Source organism: Zalophus californianus, chromosome 10, assembly GCF_009762305.2.
Source record: "Zalophus californianus isolate mZalCal1 chromosome 10, mZalCal1.pri.v2, whole genome shotgun sequence".
NCBI lineage: Eukaryota > Metazoa > Chordata > Mammalia > Carnivora > Otariidae > Zalophus > Zalophus californianus.
This window is the reverse complement of record NC_045604.1, coordinates 69,626,997-69,642,964: the sequence shown is the minus strand read 5'-3', so window position 1 is coordinate 69,642,964 and position 15,968 is coordinate 69,626,997. Positions and strand designations below refer to the sequence as shown.

Here is a 15,968-nt window from a genome sequence, read left to right as displayed (position 1 = left end):
CGCAGGCCCACAGAAGGGGGAGAGAGGGACTGGACGTTACCAGGGGCTCAGCTCCAAGTCAGCCTGGCTCTGCCCTGCAACCGCGCAACTCTTGCACACCGGCTTCCTTCAATGCCCCGGCGAGGTCTCCAGTCCCTCCGGCCATCCCGCCAGCCCGCGCACATGCTGCTCCCACTGAAGGCGTGTGAGGCCGTCTGGGTGCGGGCTGGGCCTGTTGGCGCCAACTTTGGGAGCCCTGGGCCAGTGGGCATCCGTGTGGGCGGCAGAAAAGGTCTGCAATGTGGCGTGCACCTCGCAGTGCCTACATGAGGGGGCGGCCTGGCCGCTCGGTGCACCAGACCAGGCATTCCTGGTGGCCACAGCCTCTCAGCGACCCTCGCAAGGGTGTCTCCGCACGCCACAGCCTAGGGATAGAGGCTCAATTTCCCGCAGCCTACGCACAAGGCACAGGCTTCCACACCTGCAATTTGACCACGCCCACTCCTTTGGCTCCGCCCACGCTTGGGCCCGCCTTGACGTTCTTGGCTCCGCCTCCGAGCTCAGGGCCCACCCCTACGCCCACGCCCAGGCTCCACGCTCTTCGCTCTTCCCAGCGCTCAGGGTTCCCGTCTCGTGGCCCGCCCAGGTCCTCTCTCGGCCCCGCCCCACTCTCTCGGACCGCCCACGCTCCGGCCCCGCCCCATATTGGCCCCGCCCCCTCCCGGCCTGCCCCCACAGTCCCGGTACGGCTCCCACGCTCCGAGCCCCGCCCTTCGCTCCAGGCTACGTCCCTCGTCCCTGTCCCGCCCCACGTCCCGGCCCCGCCCTGCGTTCCAGGTCCCGCCCCATGTCCGTGTCCCACCCCCACGCTCCCAGCCTCGCCTCTTGCTCCGGGATCCTCTCCTCAATTCAGCTCCGCCTGGCGCTTCGGCCCCGCCCCAAGTCCCTGCCCCGCCCCGCGCTCTCGCCGCGCCGCACGCTTAAGGTTGCGCTTCCCGTTCCAGCCCCTCCCCGCTGTTTCAGAAACGACTGCGTCCTGGCCCCGCCCCGCGCTCTCGGCCCGCCTCACGCTCCGGGCCCCGCCCCACGCTCTCGGCCTCGCCCCCACGCTCCGGGCCCCGCCCCGCGCTCCGGCCCCGCCCCCGCACTTCCGGGCGGCGCCGGCGGGGGCGCTCCGGCCTGGGCTTCGGCGCTCTGGGCTCGGGCTCCCCGCTCGGGGAAGCTTTTGCGGCCGCCGCCGCCGCCGCCGCCGCCGCAGGACCGGCCGGAGTCGGGCCGGAGCCGCGTCCCCCGGTGCAGGCGGGTGAGAGCGGGCGGCCGGCCTCGGCGGCGCCCCCGCGGCCTGCCCCGCGCCCGCCTCCGGGTCGCCGCGCCGCCGCTGCGATGGGGGCCGCCCGGGGCCGCGCCCCCGCCCCGTCCCGCCGGCCGCGCCGCCGCTGAGCGCATGGGCCGCGCCGCGCCGCTCCGGGAGCCGGGCCGGGGCCCCGCCGCCGCCGCCGCCGCCGCCGCGGGTGAGTCGTGCGGGCCGGGCGCGCGTTCTTGCGGGGCGCGGGCCTGTGCGGCCGCCCATTGTAGGCCGCGTAGGCCGGGCCGGGCGGGCCGGGCGCGGGACCCGGAAGAGGGGCTCGGCGGGTGCGGGCTCCGGGGGCGTGCGGGGCGGCGTGCAGCCGTCGGCAGGCTGTGCACCCCGGGTGCTGCAAGGGCAGGCGTGCCGAAGGGGGGGGTGCTGGCTCGGGATGGAGACGGCCGGGGCCGTCGATGCTGGGCTGTGTGAACCTGGCAAAGTGCGGGGTTTGCTTCAGAAAGGGCAGCCCTTGCTCTGGGTGAGCGGAGGGGTGTAAGGAAGACCCAGGATTCTGAGAAGGGGTGTGGGGGGCCTCTCCTGGAGGGGCAGGGTGCGCAGCCGATGTGTTTGGGTGGTGCTAGCCTGTGGGCCTGGGGCGTGTTTCGCGTGTGCGTGGGGTGCAGGGATCCTGGAGAGAGGCTGGACGGTGGCGCATCCCTTCCCTGTTCCTCCAGCAAAAAGTAAGGATGAGGGGATCCGAAACCCAAGGAGGGCCCTCCCGCTGAGGCAGAGCTCCCTGAGGCCGGATCCAGGTGTGGTTTGGCTTGTCTCAGTGGCCGTACTCTTTCAGGTTGATTCCTTGTTCCCCAAAACTCTGTTGGGGGTGGGTCTTAGCTTCGACCTCCACCCCACGTTTTGGAATTCAGTCCCCCATGAAGCCAGACCTGCACGGCTCAGCTCAGCACTGAGGACAGTAGAGAAAACAAACAAACTTCAATTCTCTGGGAATTTTTCTCAGCCCATCTCTTAAGATAACTTATGAAGAGCTCTTACTGTTCATCTCAGCCCCTCCTTTTTGCTCGCCCGTATGTTCTTTGCTTCTTCAGGAAGAATCTCAGGCATACTTGGATCCACAGGCCTTGTTTTGGAGAATACACATGGTCGTAGCCATATTTGAGTTTCAGTTTTGAGAACTTATATTGGGGGACAAGAATGGACAGGCATACAAAAAAATGTTTCTATGGGATTTTTCAGGAGGTGTGGGGGTTTCTTGGGTTTCTAGAGTCAGAAAAGTGAGTGGACTTTTTTGGGCTGCATTGGTCATTGAGAATTTAGATGGTGAAGGAATGGATTACACTATAAAACAGCGACCCTAACCCTTTCAGAGCTTAGTTAAGGGACAGGAGAATGTCAGAGTCATGCTCTATTACTTCCGCAGAAATCAAGAGTTAAAAAGTTACATTTGAGTAAAATAAACAAACATATAGACACGGATAGCATTGAGCTGGCTGCCATGGCACCCAGGGGGTGTGCCTCAGCAGTGACTACAGGAGATTTTAAATGCCTTATCAGAGTTGTAGGTTACTTTTATGGAATCCTTTTATTGATGGTGGTTACAGGCTGTTGGCCAGATTCAATGCTTGTGGGCATTTGACTCTACCCTGAGTTAACATTAACTGCTTCATGTGTGGTATGCACGTGTGTGCACTAAACGCTTGGTGTGCTTCTATGTGGAACCCAGAGATTGTGGGAGTTAGAGCGTGTTTCGATAGCGTCAGTAATTTGGAGAGGTGTTCACATGCTTCCGGGACACCAAAGGTCTTCTGTCAGTTGACAGCCAAAAATAGATGTGAGTTATAAGAACTATTTCTTCCGGGCAATGAAAAATAGTTTAAAATGATTAGGGGGACTTGTTCACACATGAATTAAGATGTTAGTTTTTAGAGACAGCCCCAGTTTTGTAATAAAGGGCTAGATCTTGAGTTTTGTTGCTGTTCTTATAGCACAATAGTTCAGCATCTATGAAGGGCTACAGTTTGGTATCTACGGCAGTTGTCATTTGCCTTCATGTCAATGAATGAAATATTTATTGGTTGCAAGACCTTGTGCTAGGTGCTGTGGGTCCTGCAGAAAAGGTTTAATCAGGCTGCTACTAATAATTTACACAGGAGATAGTGTCTTCAGAGCAGGTGACAGTGACTTGTAATTAACCTCCCATTGGAACACAGTGACTCAGTTCTTTCTGAGGGCTGGTGAAGTAAAGACTGTCTCTAAGAGTAGGGCTCAGGGGGCCAGACGTGGGCCCTCCTTCCTAAGAAGGCGTCCTGGACAAGAGGACATTAGAGATCCATGAGCTGGTGTGGAGCTAAGACACCACAGGTGCTCATTCATGTTGACAGGGCTCAAAGAAAGCAACTTTGCAGTTGAAGTGGTCCCTGACGGCAGGGTGCCACAGCCCATGGGCCTTGACCTTAAGAAGCAGGCTGTTCGTGCTGAGATTACAGCCTACCCAGTAGTTTTCACAAAAAGTCATTAGCTGCAGAAATGTCATTTGGGGCACATTATTTTGACCAACCATTCTCTGTCTCTGGGTGCTTTTTGCTTCTAGCCATCAGCTGCTGCTGCCTGGGACGGTGTGTACAGTGTGAGAATGCAGGTGTGGGGCAGATTACATGTAGGCCCTGGCCCAGAGTGTGGAGTGGTGGCCAGGGAGAGCTACCCTTTGTGTTGGTACCAGGTTTTAGGGGTTTATTTTTCTTACTCTGGCTTGTTCAGGCATTTGGACCTGACATGCTTCTCTCCAGCCTGTTTCTAGCCAGATCACTTTTTTTTTTTTTTTTTTAAAGATTTTATTTATTTATTTGACATAGACACAGCGAGAGAGGGAACACAAGCAGGGGGAGTGGGAGAGGGAGAAGCAGGCTTCCCGCTGAGCAGGGAGCCCGATGCGGGGCTCGATCCCAGGACCCTGGGATCATGACCTGAGCCGAAGGCAGATGCTCAACGACTGAGCCACCCAGGTGGCCCCATAGCCAGATCACTTTGATCACGGCCGGCCACCAGATTGGGAGGCGTAGCTCAGCTCGTGGGCTCTGTGAGCTCCTGTAGGATACGACAGGGAGGACTGAAGGCTGTGAAAGAGTCCAGATCCAGGAGAGCCTTCCTTTACACCTACGGCAGGCCTGTCGCAGCAGCAACAACAAAACCACAAAACCCGTAGTCCCCTGACCCCTAAGAGGGTGGGTCGTTTGGATTTGAGCTTATGGAGGTAGATCATGTGAGCTGTATGCTTCCTTAGCTAAAATGTATAATTGTATTTGGCCCTCATTTTCTTTTTCTATACCTCCTCCGTTCTTCAGAGTACTAAATTGCCATTTGCTATCAGAAGGACGCTTTCCTTATAAACGAGGTCAAAGGCAGCATTCTGGTGGAAGCATTTTTCGAGATTGTCCACACTGGTAGTATGAGATGACCACTGTGTGTGGGGTGGACGGGGTGTCCTTTGATCACTTGGTTGAAGGTGCTGAAGGTGACCCGCAATTGTTCGTGTAGGTGTGTGTTGAGAGTTAAAGGAACACCTCCTTGTGTGTTTGCACCTGTTAGGAGGCATACTAAATGTGAAGAGATGGGGTAGGCAGAAGGCACAGTGGCCGTGGGCCTAGAGAATGTGGGAAGCAGACGTGAGACCTACCTGATGGTGTGTGATGTTCCATACTTTTCTGTGTCTGAATATCACAGCGACCCTGCAGTGCAGGTAGGCGATCATCCTCATTCATCTTACATGGGAGGAACCAGCTCTCATCTAAGTTTATACAGCCAGGAGGACTAGAAAGCATATTTCTTTCCTCCTGTCCTCCTGCCTCTCTGGAGCTTGCAGGGAAGGACTGGTTGTGGCAAGATGGGAGGTCCCCAGGCTGCTAGTCTCCATGATGTTCTCACAGAATGACACCTGAGGGAATGGCACTCTCCCTGCTCTGGGTGCTTAGTTTTTAGATCCGGAGGCATTCCTGTAGTTAAAAGTTCCCAGAAATTGTTTTAATATAGCACAAACCTTGTGGCAAAAGATTGAAAATTTAAACTGAATTTCTGGCTTTGAGTTCGAGCGGGTGGGCATCATTACGAGTCTTGTCTTGAGAAAACCTCTGTGGTCATGTTTCCATGGACCCACCTTTCCTAATCCTTGTCCTCTTAATGGTTTCAACAGGACAGATTGATTCACTTTGGAGCTATAAGTACTGATGTATTAGGGTGCAGCGCTCATTGTTCATTGACGCACAGAGTCCCAAAATGAATATCCAAGAGCAGGGTTTCCCTTTGGACCTTGGAACAAGTTTCACCGAAGATGCCCCCCGACCCCCAGTGCCTGGTGAGGAGGGTGAACTGGTGTCCACAGACCCCAGGCCTGTCAGCCACAGCTTCTGCTCCGGGAAAGGTGCCGGGGTTAAAGGTGAGACTTCAGCAGCCACTCCCAGGCGCTCGGATCTGGACCTGGGGTACGAGCCTGAGGGCAGCGCCTCACCCACCCCACCGTACTTGAAGTGGGCCGAGTCGCTGCACTCCTTACTGGACGATCAAGATGGGATAAACCTGTTTCGGACTTTCCTGAAGCAGGAGGACTGTGCTGACCTGCTGGACTTCTGGTTTGCCTGCAGCGGCTTCAGGAAACTGGAGCCCTGTGACTCAAACGAGGAGAAGAGGCTGAAGCTGGCCAAAGCTATTTACCGCAAATATATCCTTGATAACAATGGCATCGTGTCCAGGCAGACGAAGCCAGCTACCAAGAGCTTCATAAAGGACTGCATCATGAAGCAGCTGATTGATCCTGCCATGTTTGACCAGGCCCAGACAGAAATCCAGTCCACCATGGAAGAGAACACCTACCCCTCTTTCCTCAAGTCTGATATTTATTTGGAATATACGAGGACAGGCTCGGAGAGCCCGAAGCTCTGTAGTGACCAGAGCTCTGGGTCAGGGACAGGGAAGGGCATACCTGGATACCTGCCCACTCTGAACGAAGATGAGGAATGGAAGTGTGACCAAGACCAAGATGAAGACAGTGGCAGAGACCCTGCTCCCCCTGGCAGGCTCACACAGAAGCTGCTTCTGGAGACGGCCGCCCCGCGGGCCTCCTCAAGTAGACGGTACAGCGAAGGCAGAGAATTCAGGTGAGTCAGATGCAGGGCGTCCGTGTCTGTGCCCACATCCGAGACCTGGAGAACTGGCAAGGGAAAGGTGTCGGGAAGGAGCAGTCTTGTCCCTCAGCCCCCAAGTGGGTATGCTCCTGCTGCTGGGGGTGAGTTGTGGTGTTCGTTCTTCTTCATGATACCTTCACGTTTGTCATTAAATGTTTTTAATATTTGTGAGTTGAGGACCCTTTTAAGAGCAGTCTAAATAGTATATGGCTTTGTATCCCATTAAGGGTCTTGGAAGTCTTAAAGTCTTGACATTCGAACTTACCCTTTAGCAGTAACGTTTGTACCCTCTCGCATAGGAGGTGGGCTTACTCCATTGATGCAATCCTTGTGGCCTGATAGAGGAGTGGACATGCAAAAGCATCAATCCGTAGAGAATTCTGGACCGTTTTTGTGACAGTTTTCCAAGATTCTTCCTGGTGGTTGGGAAGCGTTGGCAGGAGGCTGCCATGCAGCAAATTGTCAGAGCACTTTGGGAACCTCCTGTGAATGTAGTTCTAGGGGTGGACCTTCTCCCCTCTGCTGACAACGTGAGTGCTGTTCTGTGGTCCATTCCCAGTGGCATTAGAATTCGTGGGTATAACTTGTGCATACAGCCCCATTGCAACCTGAGAGGTGCCAGTGGTGCAGTCAAGAGGTTGTTCCAGCTTGGGAAACCTGTATCTTCATTCTCTTTTCTCGGTAGTCCCTTCTGTGCTTACTGGAGATTTATTTGGCATGGGTTGGAGCCTCTTGCCCATGCGAGCAGATGTTGGCAGGGCACTTCTGTTTCCCACTCATTTCCCTGTAGCTGGTCCTGGGGACACCTGCCTGTGAAACTTTCAAAGTGGGGTATCCGTATCCGCCTGACCCTTGCTGATTTAATCAGCAGTCAGAATCCTCTCCTCCCCTGTGGTGTTATTAAAACCTGGATCATTTCTTCAAGCTTACGGTGGTAGAGAAACTGGCTACTTGCTAATAAACACAGGACTAAACATTTCTAAGGTTTAAATATCATTTAAGTGATGTGATTCAAGATACACCATTTGAAGTAATTTTTGTGTGCCTTTTGCTCATTGTCTTGAGCTAAACACTATTGATATAGCAAGATTTTAGGGCAGAACTTGCCATAAAATTATTCTAAGTGAGGCTAGTAACTGACACAGTTTTTATTTTATTTTATTTTTTTAATTTTTTAAAAGATTTTATTTATTTATTTGACGGGGGCGGGGGGAGTGCGCACAAGCACGGGGAGAGGCAGGCAGAGGGAGAAGCAGGCTTCCCGCTGAGCAGGGAGCCCGATAACGAGACTCGATCCCAGGACCCCGGGATCATGACCCAAGCCAAAGGCAGACGCTTAACCGACTGAGCCACCCAGGCGCCCCCTGACACAGTTTTTAAAACCCAACCTAAAATGATTTAATTAGAACAGTTTTAAGATGGGATTAAATTGGAGGCCTGGGCTTCAGGGGGAAAGTTTTGAGCTCAATTCTGATTCCTTTCTTCCTTTCTGTTTCTCTGTCTTTTTTTCTTTCTTGATTTTACTTTTAAATAATTTCTACACCCAGGGTGGGGCTTGAGCATAGAACCCCAAGATCAAGTCGTATACACTACCAGCTGAGCCGGGCAGGCGCCCTGGGGCTCAGGAATTTTTTAAATCAGAAATCAGAATTGGCTGGCTCAGTTGGTGGAGAGTGTGACTTTTGATCTTGGAGTCGTGAGTTCCAGTCCCAGTTTGGGTATAGAGATTACTTAAAAAAAAAAAAATTCCTGTGCCCCATTCTGCACTTTTTTCAGTTCTCAGTCTTTTTTTTTTTTAAAGATTTCATTTATTTATTTGACAGAGAGAGAGAGAGCGAGAGAGGGAACACAAGCAGGGGAGTGGGAGAGGGAGAAGCAGGCTTCCCCCTGAGCAGGGAGCCCAAAGCAGGGCTCGATCCCAGGACCGTGGGACCATGACCTGAGCCGAAGGCAGACGCTTAACAACTGAGCCACCCAGGCGCCCCTTAGTTCTCAGTCTTAAACAGCAACTTGGCTTTTTCTTTTTTTGGTTTGCTCTATTTATAATATACAACCTTTGCTTTTAAATTAATAGAATATGTTGGCATCACTTGTTTAAGTGGGTTGAGCTCTGAGGACTGTGGTACATTTTAATTTTGACTTGCTTGTCATGGAGCTGCTGGTGGCAGAGGAAGGCTGGACTTTGAGAGTCCCATCTGCAGTCGAGCACCATGCCGCTGGAGGTTGCTTGTGATGCTTTTGTGGGTGGCGGATCTCTGATGTCCGGGTCATCATTTACTACTACTGACAGGGTGTGGCATCCAGCACATTCTACTTGTCTGGCAAGGGTGTGCACTTAGGATGCACTAGGTTGGAAGTCACAGAAAGTCCAGCCCACCCTGGCTTAAACAGTGAAGGGGATTGGTTGACTGAGATCAATGAAAAGTCCAGAGGGAGGGCCAGCTTCAGATGTGGTTTGATCTGGACTCCAGCCATTTTTCTTTCAAAGACTTTATTGTTTTAGAGCAGTTTGAGGTTATCAGCAAAAATGAGAGGAAGGTACAGAGGTTTCCCCTCACCCCCACCCCCACAAACACACAGCCTCCCCCATTATCAGCACTCTGCACCAGAGCATTGCGTCTGTTAGAGCTGACAAAACTACATCAACACCATTACCACCCAAAGTCCGCAGTTTGCGTCGGGGTTGGTGCCTGGCGCTGGGTGCGCTGGGAGCTGGATGAAGGTGTGGTGACGCGGAACCAGCATCATAGTGTCGTACAGAGCCGTCCTGAAAATTCTCTCTGCCTCTGCCTATTCATCCTTTCCTCTTCCCCAACCCCAGGAAACTGCTTTTGCCTTTTCCAGAACGTCGTGCACTTGGAATCATACAGTGTGTGCCTTTTCTTTCTTTCTTTTTTTTTAAAGATTTTATTCATTTATTTATTAGAGAGCAAGAGAGAGAGAAACAGCACGAGAAGGGAGAGGGTCACAGGGAGAAGCAGCCTCCCCGCTGAGCTGGGAACCTGATGTGGGACTCGATCCCAAGACTCCGGGATTATGACCTGAGCTGAAGGCAGTCGTTTAACCAACTGAGCCACCCAGGCGCCCCCAGCGTGTGCCTTTTCTAACTGGCTTCTTTCACTTGGTGACCTAATGTTACTCCGTGTCTTCCCATGGCTTGTAGCTCATTTCTGTTTAGCACTGGATGATAGTTCATTGTGTGGATGGACGACAGTTAATTTATGCACTTGCCTGCTGAAGGACGGCTCCATTGCTCCCAAGTTCTGGCAATCATTAATAAAGCTGCAGTAAACTTCTGTGGTGCAGGTTTTTGTGTGGACAGAAGTTTACACCTCCTTTGGGTAAACACCATGGAGCGCGATTGCTGGGTCATAAGGTGAGAGCACATTTAGTTTTGTAAGAAACTGCTGCTTCTCTTCTTTGTCTCTGCCTTCCCTTGGCCAGTTTTGCTGGCAGGTTGGAGGTGGTTACTGTAGTGATCTTGGGCTCCGGGCTCCCTTGCTTTGTAAACAGACACTGCCCCCAGCATTCAAAGGAGGTCCTGCATTTTGCTCTGTATGGCCACGGGTTCTGTGTGCCTCTGTCCTGACTATGCCAGCATAATCTTTGTGCAAAGGCCTGGGACTGTGCTGCTGGGCTTCTCATCAAGTAGGGTAAACCAGAAGGCACAGAAGGTGCCCATTGCTCCCCAGTGGTGGACATGGTCCTCCAAAGGAAAGGGAAGAGGAGGGCGGGTGCTGCCTGCTGCTAAGGGGGCCGGGGGGCTGGCCTGGAAATCTCCTTACTGGGGGATGCACTTCCTGTGGGCAGCAGGTGCCTCCCATAAGCATTGGTTCTTCATGGAGAAGTGTGTCTGGAGGGCCATTATTTAGGGTCTCCTGACCTGAGCCCCACAGTCCCATAGGTTCTCCATCCTGGGGCTGGTCCGATTATGTTCTCTGGTGTTGGTCAACCTCCCTGACCGGGCACAGCTCTTTCCCCATAGGAGGCCCGAGTGTCAGCCTTCATTTGGCCATACAGGTGTGCACGTGGCTGTTCTTCATACAGCCAACTTGTGAAAGTTAAATCAGCATTATGCTTAGGTCTCTCTCAAAGCTCAGAAAACACCCGTGCCCCTGTCCTTTTTCTGCATTTATCCTGCTCAGCTGGGGTCCTTTTGAGCCCCTGGGCCAAGGGATCCCAGAATTCCTTGCTCTCCGTGTCTCTGCAAATTCTGTTCTCTGTGTCTCTGCAAATTTTCCTAGTCTCTATTGCCATAGTCCATGAACTTTGAACATAACTTTGGTTGGTTCACACCCACCATTTTAGCTGGTGTGAATTGACAAAAGGTTGTCCGATGATGCATGTGATTTGGCATTAGGGCCCAGGGGCTGTAAGACATAGCTGGCAGGCTTAGGTTTTACTCCCCCATCAGACATGTGGCATGGGGGCGCCTGGGCGTCTGCCTTTGGCTCAGGTCCTGATCCCAGGGTCCTGGAATCGAGCCCCACGTTGTGTAGCGTGTCGGGCTCCCTGTTCAGCTGGGAGCCTGCTTCTGCCTCTCCCTCTGTACCCCCTGCCCCCTGTCTAGTGTGCACATGCTCTCAAATAAATGAATAAAATCTTTTTTTTTAAAGATTTTATTTATTTGACAGAGAGAGCACAAGCAGGGGGAGCGACGAGCAGGCAGAGGGAGAGGGAGAAGCAGGCTCCCCGCTGAGCAGAGAGCCCAATGTGGGGCTCGATTCCAGGACCCTGGGATCATGACCTGAGCTGAAGGCAGACACTTAACCGACTGAGCCACCCAGGTGCACCACGAATAAAATCTTTAAAAAGAAAAAGTGTGGCCTGGCCCCCCAGGTGCGTTCAGGGACTGTGTGGGAGGGCCTGTGTCACATTCTCCTCCTGGCCCTGGTTGGTCACCTGCCTCGGCCCTTGAACCATCCACACTTAGCCTTAGCTGCTGGATTTGATGACTGACATTTGCAAATGCTTTCCATTTCTCTTAACTACCCTTACCTTCTTCACTGGCTGAGAAGTTCCCCAAGGACAGGGTCTCAGGTATTTTCTTGTGTCTTCCTGGTGAGCCCAGTGAGGAGCTGCTGGTCAGGGCTGGTCGTCATGGTCATGGCCAGAGAGTGGACCATGGATACCCTTCATAGCGGGAGCAACTCAGCACTTAAAGGGCCGACAACCAGGGTGCTTGGCGGCTCGGTCGGCAGAGCATGCCGATCTCGGGGTTGTACGTTTGAGCCCCACATTGGGTGTAGAGATTACTTAAAAATAAAAAAATAAATAAAAAAGTAAAAGTCGGACAACTGGCCCTTCCTCTCCAAGGTCCCTTCGGAGTTTGGCTGAGGAACTGTCTGACCTGTTTGTTGGCTTTTTTGATTGTATTTCTGGTAATGGCTTAAAAGGTCAAGAGAAGAAATGTAAAAAGAGGAAATGCCCCAGATATATACAATTTCACATGGAAGGCAGAAAAGTAAGATTGATTTTGGGTTTCTGATTGGAGTTCAAGTCGGGGGGGGCTGTTAGGCGTTGTCTCTAGTGGTGGCGGCTTGGCTTTAGTGTGCGCCCATGGGTGCTGTAAGGGCATGGCCCCGTAGGCCTGTTTGCTTTGGACCTCCAGCAAATTCTCTTCACTGGTGAGTTTTTAGACCATTTGTGATGGAGAGTAGCTCATTTTTAAAATCTGGCTCTCCCTGAAGTCCTCCCCTGCTTAGTCTATGGCAGTGATTGTGATTCCTCTGTGAGGGGCATGAAGCTTAGGGAGAGAGCATGGCCCTGTTGCCATTTCCTTGTCATCTTCCAGATGTGTGACTCTTTCAGCTGGGTGAATTTCTTTAACCGAACAGATGATCCCAGGGTAGGTGACCAGAGATGTTTTCAGACAGATCTTAGTATGCAGCTGTGGGGTTCTCGAGTCAGGAGTGTGCAGATCTTCTCACTCACCTTGCCAGCTGGGTGGGGAGAACAGGAAGCCTGGTGGTTTAGCTTAGTGACCCCTCACTTGATGACTTTTCCACTAGGCAGTGTCTCGTGAGGTCAGCCTTCTGGTCCGTGATGGTGGGAAAGTTGCTGTATCTGTCTGTGCTTATATGTAAAATGGGGAGGACGAAGTGCTACCAGCCTAATGAGGTTGTTGTAGGGCTTCCGTGTCATAACGCCTGGGGGTGATTAGACCAGCCCGTGCCTGCACAGAGCAGGTGCTCGGTAAATTTCAGCTCTTGCATTGGTGGCTCTTCTTCATATTCATCATCTTCATCGTTGTCTGTTAGATGTTGGTGAAGTTTGTATCAGAATTACAGATGGTTTCAAAGATAAGACATGCTCAGATTTTAATAACATATTTCCTTCAAGGGAGGCATAGTAATTCCCCACCCCAAACCTGTTCCTCTTGTAATCATTCTAGCCTCCAGCAGCGGTGCCACCATCTACCAGGTCAACCCAAACCACCGGATCCCTGCTTCCTTCACCCCCACATCTGGTACAGCAGCAAGTTCTGGTTCCCTGCCCAATGTGTGCTATATCCCTCTGCTTCTTGCTGTCTGCACACTGGCTCCTACCTCCTCCTCCTGGGCCGCTACAGAACCATGTTTTTTTTTAATTTATTATTTTTTTAAAAGATGTTTTTATTTATTTGACAGAGAGAGAGACAGCAAGCAAGGAAACACAAGCGGAGGGTGGGAGAGGGAGAAGCAGGCCTCCTGCTGAGCAGAGAGCCTGATGCGGGGCTCGATCCCAGGACCCTGGGATCATGACCTGAGCCGAAGGCAGACGCTTAACGACTGAGCCACCCAGGTGCCCCTGGAACCATGTTTTTTTTTTTTTTTTTTAAGTAGGCTCCACGCATGGAGCTCAACATGGGGCTCAAACTCATGACCCTGAGATCGAGATCTGAGCTGAGATCAAGAGTCGACGCTTAACCGGCTGAGCCCCCCAGGCGCCACACCACAGAACCTTCTACCTAGGCCTCTGTCTTTTCTCCCCACAGCGCCAAAGCAGTCTTTCCTAAGTGCAAGTCTGATCGCGTCATCCCTTCTTCCAACTCTGTTGGGACTTCCCAGTGCACCCCGACTCAACCCTAAGCTCCTACGATACACGCATGCCTGTGCTGGACTCCATCACAGGACCTCCAACGTGCTGTGTGCATTTCATATATCTGTCAGTGGGGTAGGGCTGGCCATTAAAGTTTTTAAATTATTACGGGAGGGTCTAAAAGTGTTTTTTCTCTGCTTTAGTCATATAAAACTCCATGGTCTTCAACAGGTTTCAGCAGAGTCCAGCAAAATATCTGCAGTTAGCTATCAGACTGGAGAATTCTGGAATAGAGAGGCCTCTTTGCCTTGACCTCTGTATCAGTGGGTTTATGAAAGGGAAGTGCCTGTAGAGAGCTGACGAGCAATGTTGTTGACCGGCGTCCTTTGCGTGAACTGCGCTGCCCATGGCTCTGACGTGCAGCTGCAGCTATTTTAGGAGAGTGTGGGCTTGATGTGCTTGGCCTGGTGTGCAGTTCTTGGAACTGAGCCATACCTATAGGTCAGCTGCTTGGTGTCACTGCCCATTCGCAGGTTTGTGCCCCAGTGTCACAGAGATTTGAATTTGACTCTTAATCACCAGCTCTGGTAATCTTTTCTACAGTCTGGACTTCATTTACATCAGTATACCATGTAGAAATTACAAGTATGGGGATTTGGGTGAGTAGTGGTAGTACAGTTAGGAAAGCAAGGCAGTCTAATAATTCTTTCTCCAGTCTGGGACCTACATGAGAGGGTGCACACCTGTGTGTAGAGGGGAATCAGTGTTGCTTTTTTTTTCCCCCCGTGTCACATCAGTACAAATGCTCAGTTTAGTGAGCCACTCGGGGTCCTTTTAGAGCCTGTTAATTCTAGAAAGTGTTTGATCTGAGGAAACAGCTCAGTATTATCTCTTCAGTCCCTTTGTGGGACTGAGGCTGGTTGCCTGACTTCAGTGTCTTCAGAGAGCCCACAAAAGAGGCGTGAAGGGGCTCAGCCTTGCCCCTCCATGTCCCCTCTGCAGTTGGACTCCCATTGCTGGGTGGGTTCCAGTATTGGCCCAAGAGCCTTCTCTGTGAACCATTGAAACTTCAGGTAGCAACTGGACTTGGCTCTTCTGGTTTCAAGGGACAGAGGTGGCTAGGTGCTAGGGTGGGTATCATCATTAGCCCCCCAGCAGCAGGGAGCTCTCTGTCCATTCCTGGGCCTTCTGCTCATCCAACTCTGTGCACTTTGAGCTATTTAAATGCTTTTTGTTTGTTTTTGGTACTGACCCCCTCTGGATCTTTACTCATCTTCAGTCTATAGTGCCAGTGTCTTCTCTTGAACCAACATTTGAAGATTGATTTATTTATTTGAGAGAGAGAGAGAATGCGTGCACACAAATGTGGGGGAGGGTCAGAGGGAGCGGGAGAGAGAGAATCTCAAGCAGACTCTGTGCTGAGCATGGACCCCCGACACAGGACTTCATCCCAGGACCCTGAGATCACAGCCTGAGCCAAAATCAGTAGTTGGATGCTTAACTGAATAGTGAGCCACCAAGGTGCCCCTTGAACCAACATTTAAAAATAATCATAAAGGAGGACCTGGTAGAGCATAGGGCTCTTGATCTCACGGTCATGAGTTCAAGCCCCATGTTGGGTGTAGAGATTACTTAAAAAAAAAGTCGTAAAGAATGTTGCTTGCAGGGTTACTTGTGATAGCTAACAGAATAACTCAAATGTCCAATTGTGGGGTCGATTGCACAGGGATTTTTTTTCTGTACAGTTGGAGAACGTAGGCTTTTTATTTTCTTCTTTGTGTTTATTTCTACATTTTCCAAATTCCTATAAAACATATTTATAGACAATATGCTATTGAAATATATACAAAAGTATGTTGCAAGGAAGTCTAAATTATATGCTATATTCAAAAGCCTATTTTTTCTTTAAGAAGGATGCATGTAAATGTTTCCTTTTCATATGATCTTAGATCTTAATGTTTGCACTACTAAATCAGTATTTTAAGTTAGTTTTAATTTTTCTGAAAAAATATGGAGGCAAGGAAAAACTCAAGTAATGCCAAAAGGCTGATAACTGGGGCACCTGGGTGGCTCAGTTGTTAAGTGTCTGTCTTCGGCTCAGGTCGTGATCCCAGGGTCCTGGGATCAAGCCCCACGTCGGGCTCCCTGCTCCGCGGGAAGCCTGCTTCTCCCTCTCCCTCTCCCACTCCCCCTGCTTGTGTTCCCTGTCTTGCTGTGTCTCTCTCTGTCAAATAAATAAATAAAAATTAAAAAAAAATCTTTCTGGAGATGTTAGTTATTACTTCTTAATTATTGTTTGCCCAGCTTTCTGCATAGGATAGTCTTTGTGTCTTCCTAGTTCCTTTCTCAATGGTTTGTTTTGGTTTCTGTCCTCCTTGCTGGAAGTTTTACCCAAATGATGATCCTTGGCTGTTCCTTCTTGTTTAAAAGTGAGGCACCAGGGGTGCCTGGGTGGCTCAGTCAGGTAAGCATCTGCCTTCTGCTCTGATCAT

The 15,968-nt window shown here is 51.5% G+C and overlaps 1 protein-coding gene across 3 annotated transcripts in view; it reads left to right on the top strand.

The window, feature by feature from the left end:
* Positions 1–1,429: 1,429 nt before the first annotated feature.
* The window catches only part of AXIN1 (axin 1), a 55,161-nt gene continuing 40,622 nt past the window's right edge, over positions 1,430–15,968 (top strand). For 2 of the 3 annotated variants that reach the window (XM_027612599.1, XM_027612597.1), the window contains exons 1-2: positions 1,430–1,490; positions 5,469–6,429. In XM_027612599.1, the coding sequence (XP_027468400.1) occupies positions 5,552–6,429 (878 nt within the window). In that variant the 5' untranslated portion in view covers positions 1,430–1,490; positions 5,469–5,551. Of the gene's footprint in view, positions 1,491–4,884; positions 5,019–5,468; positions 6,430–15,968 lie in introns of those variants that run through there. The other variant, XM_027612598.1, reaches the window with a different exon arrangement.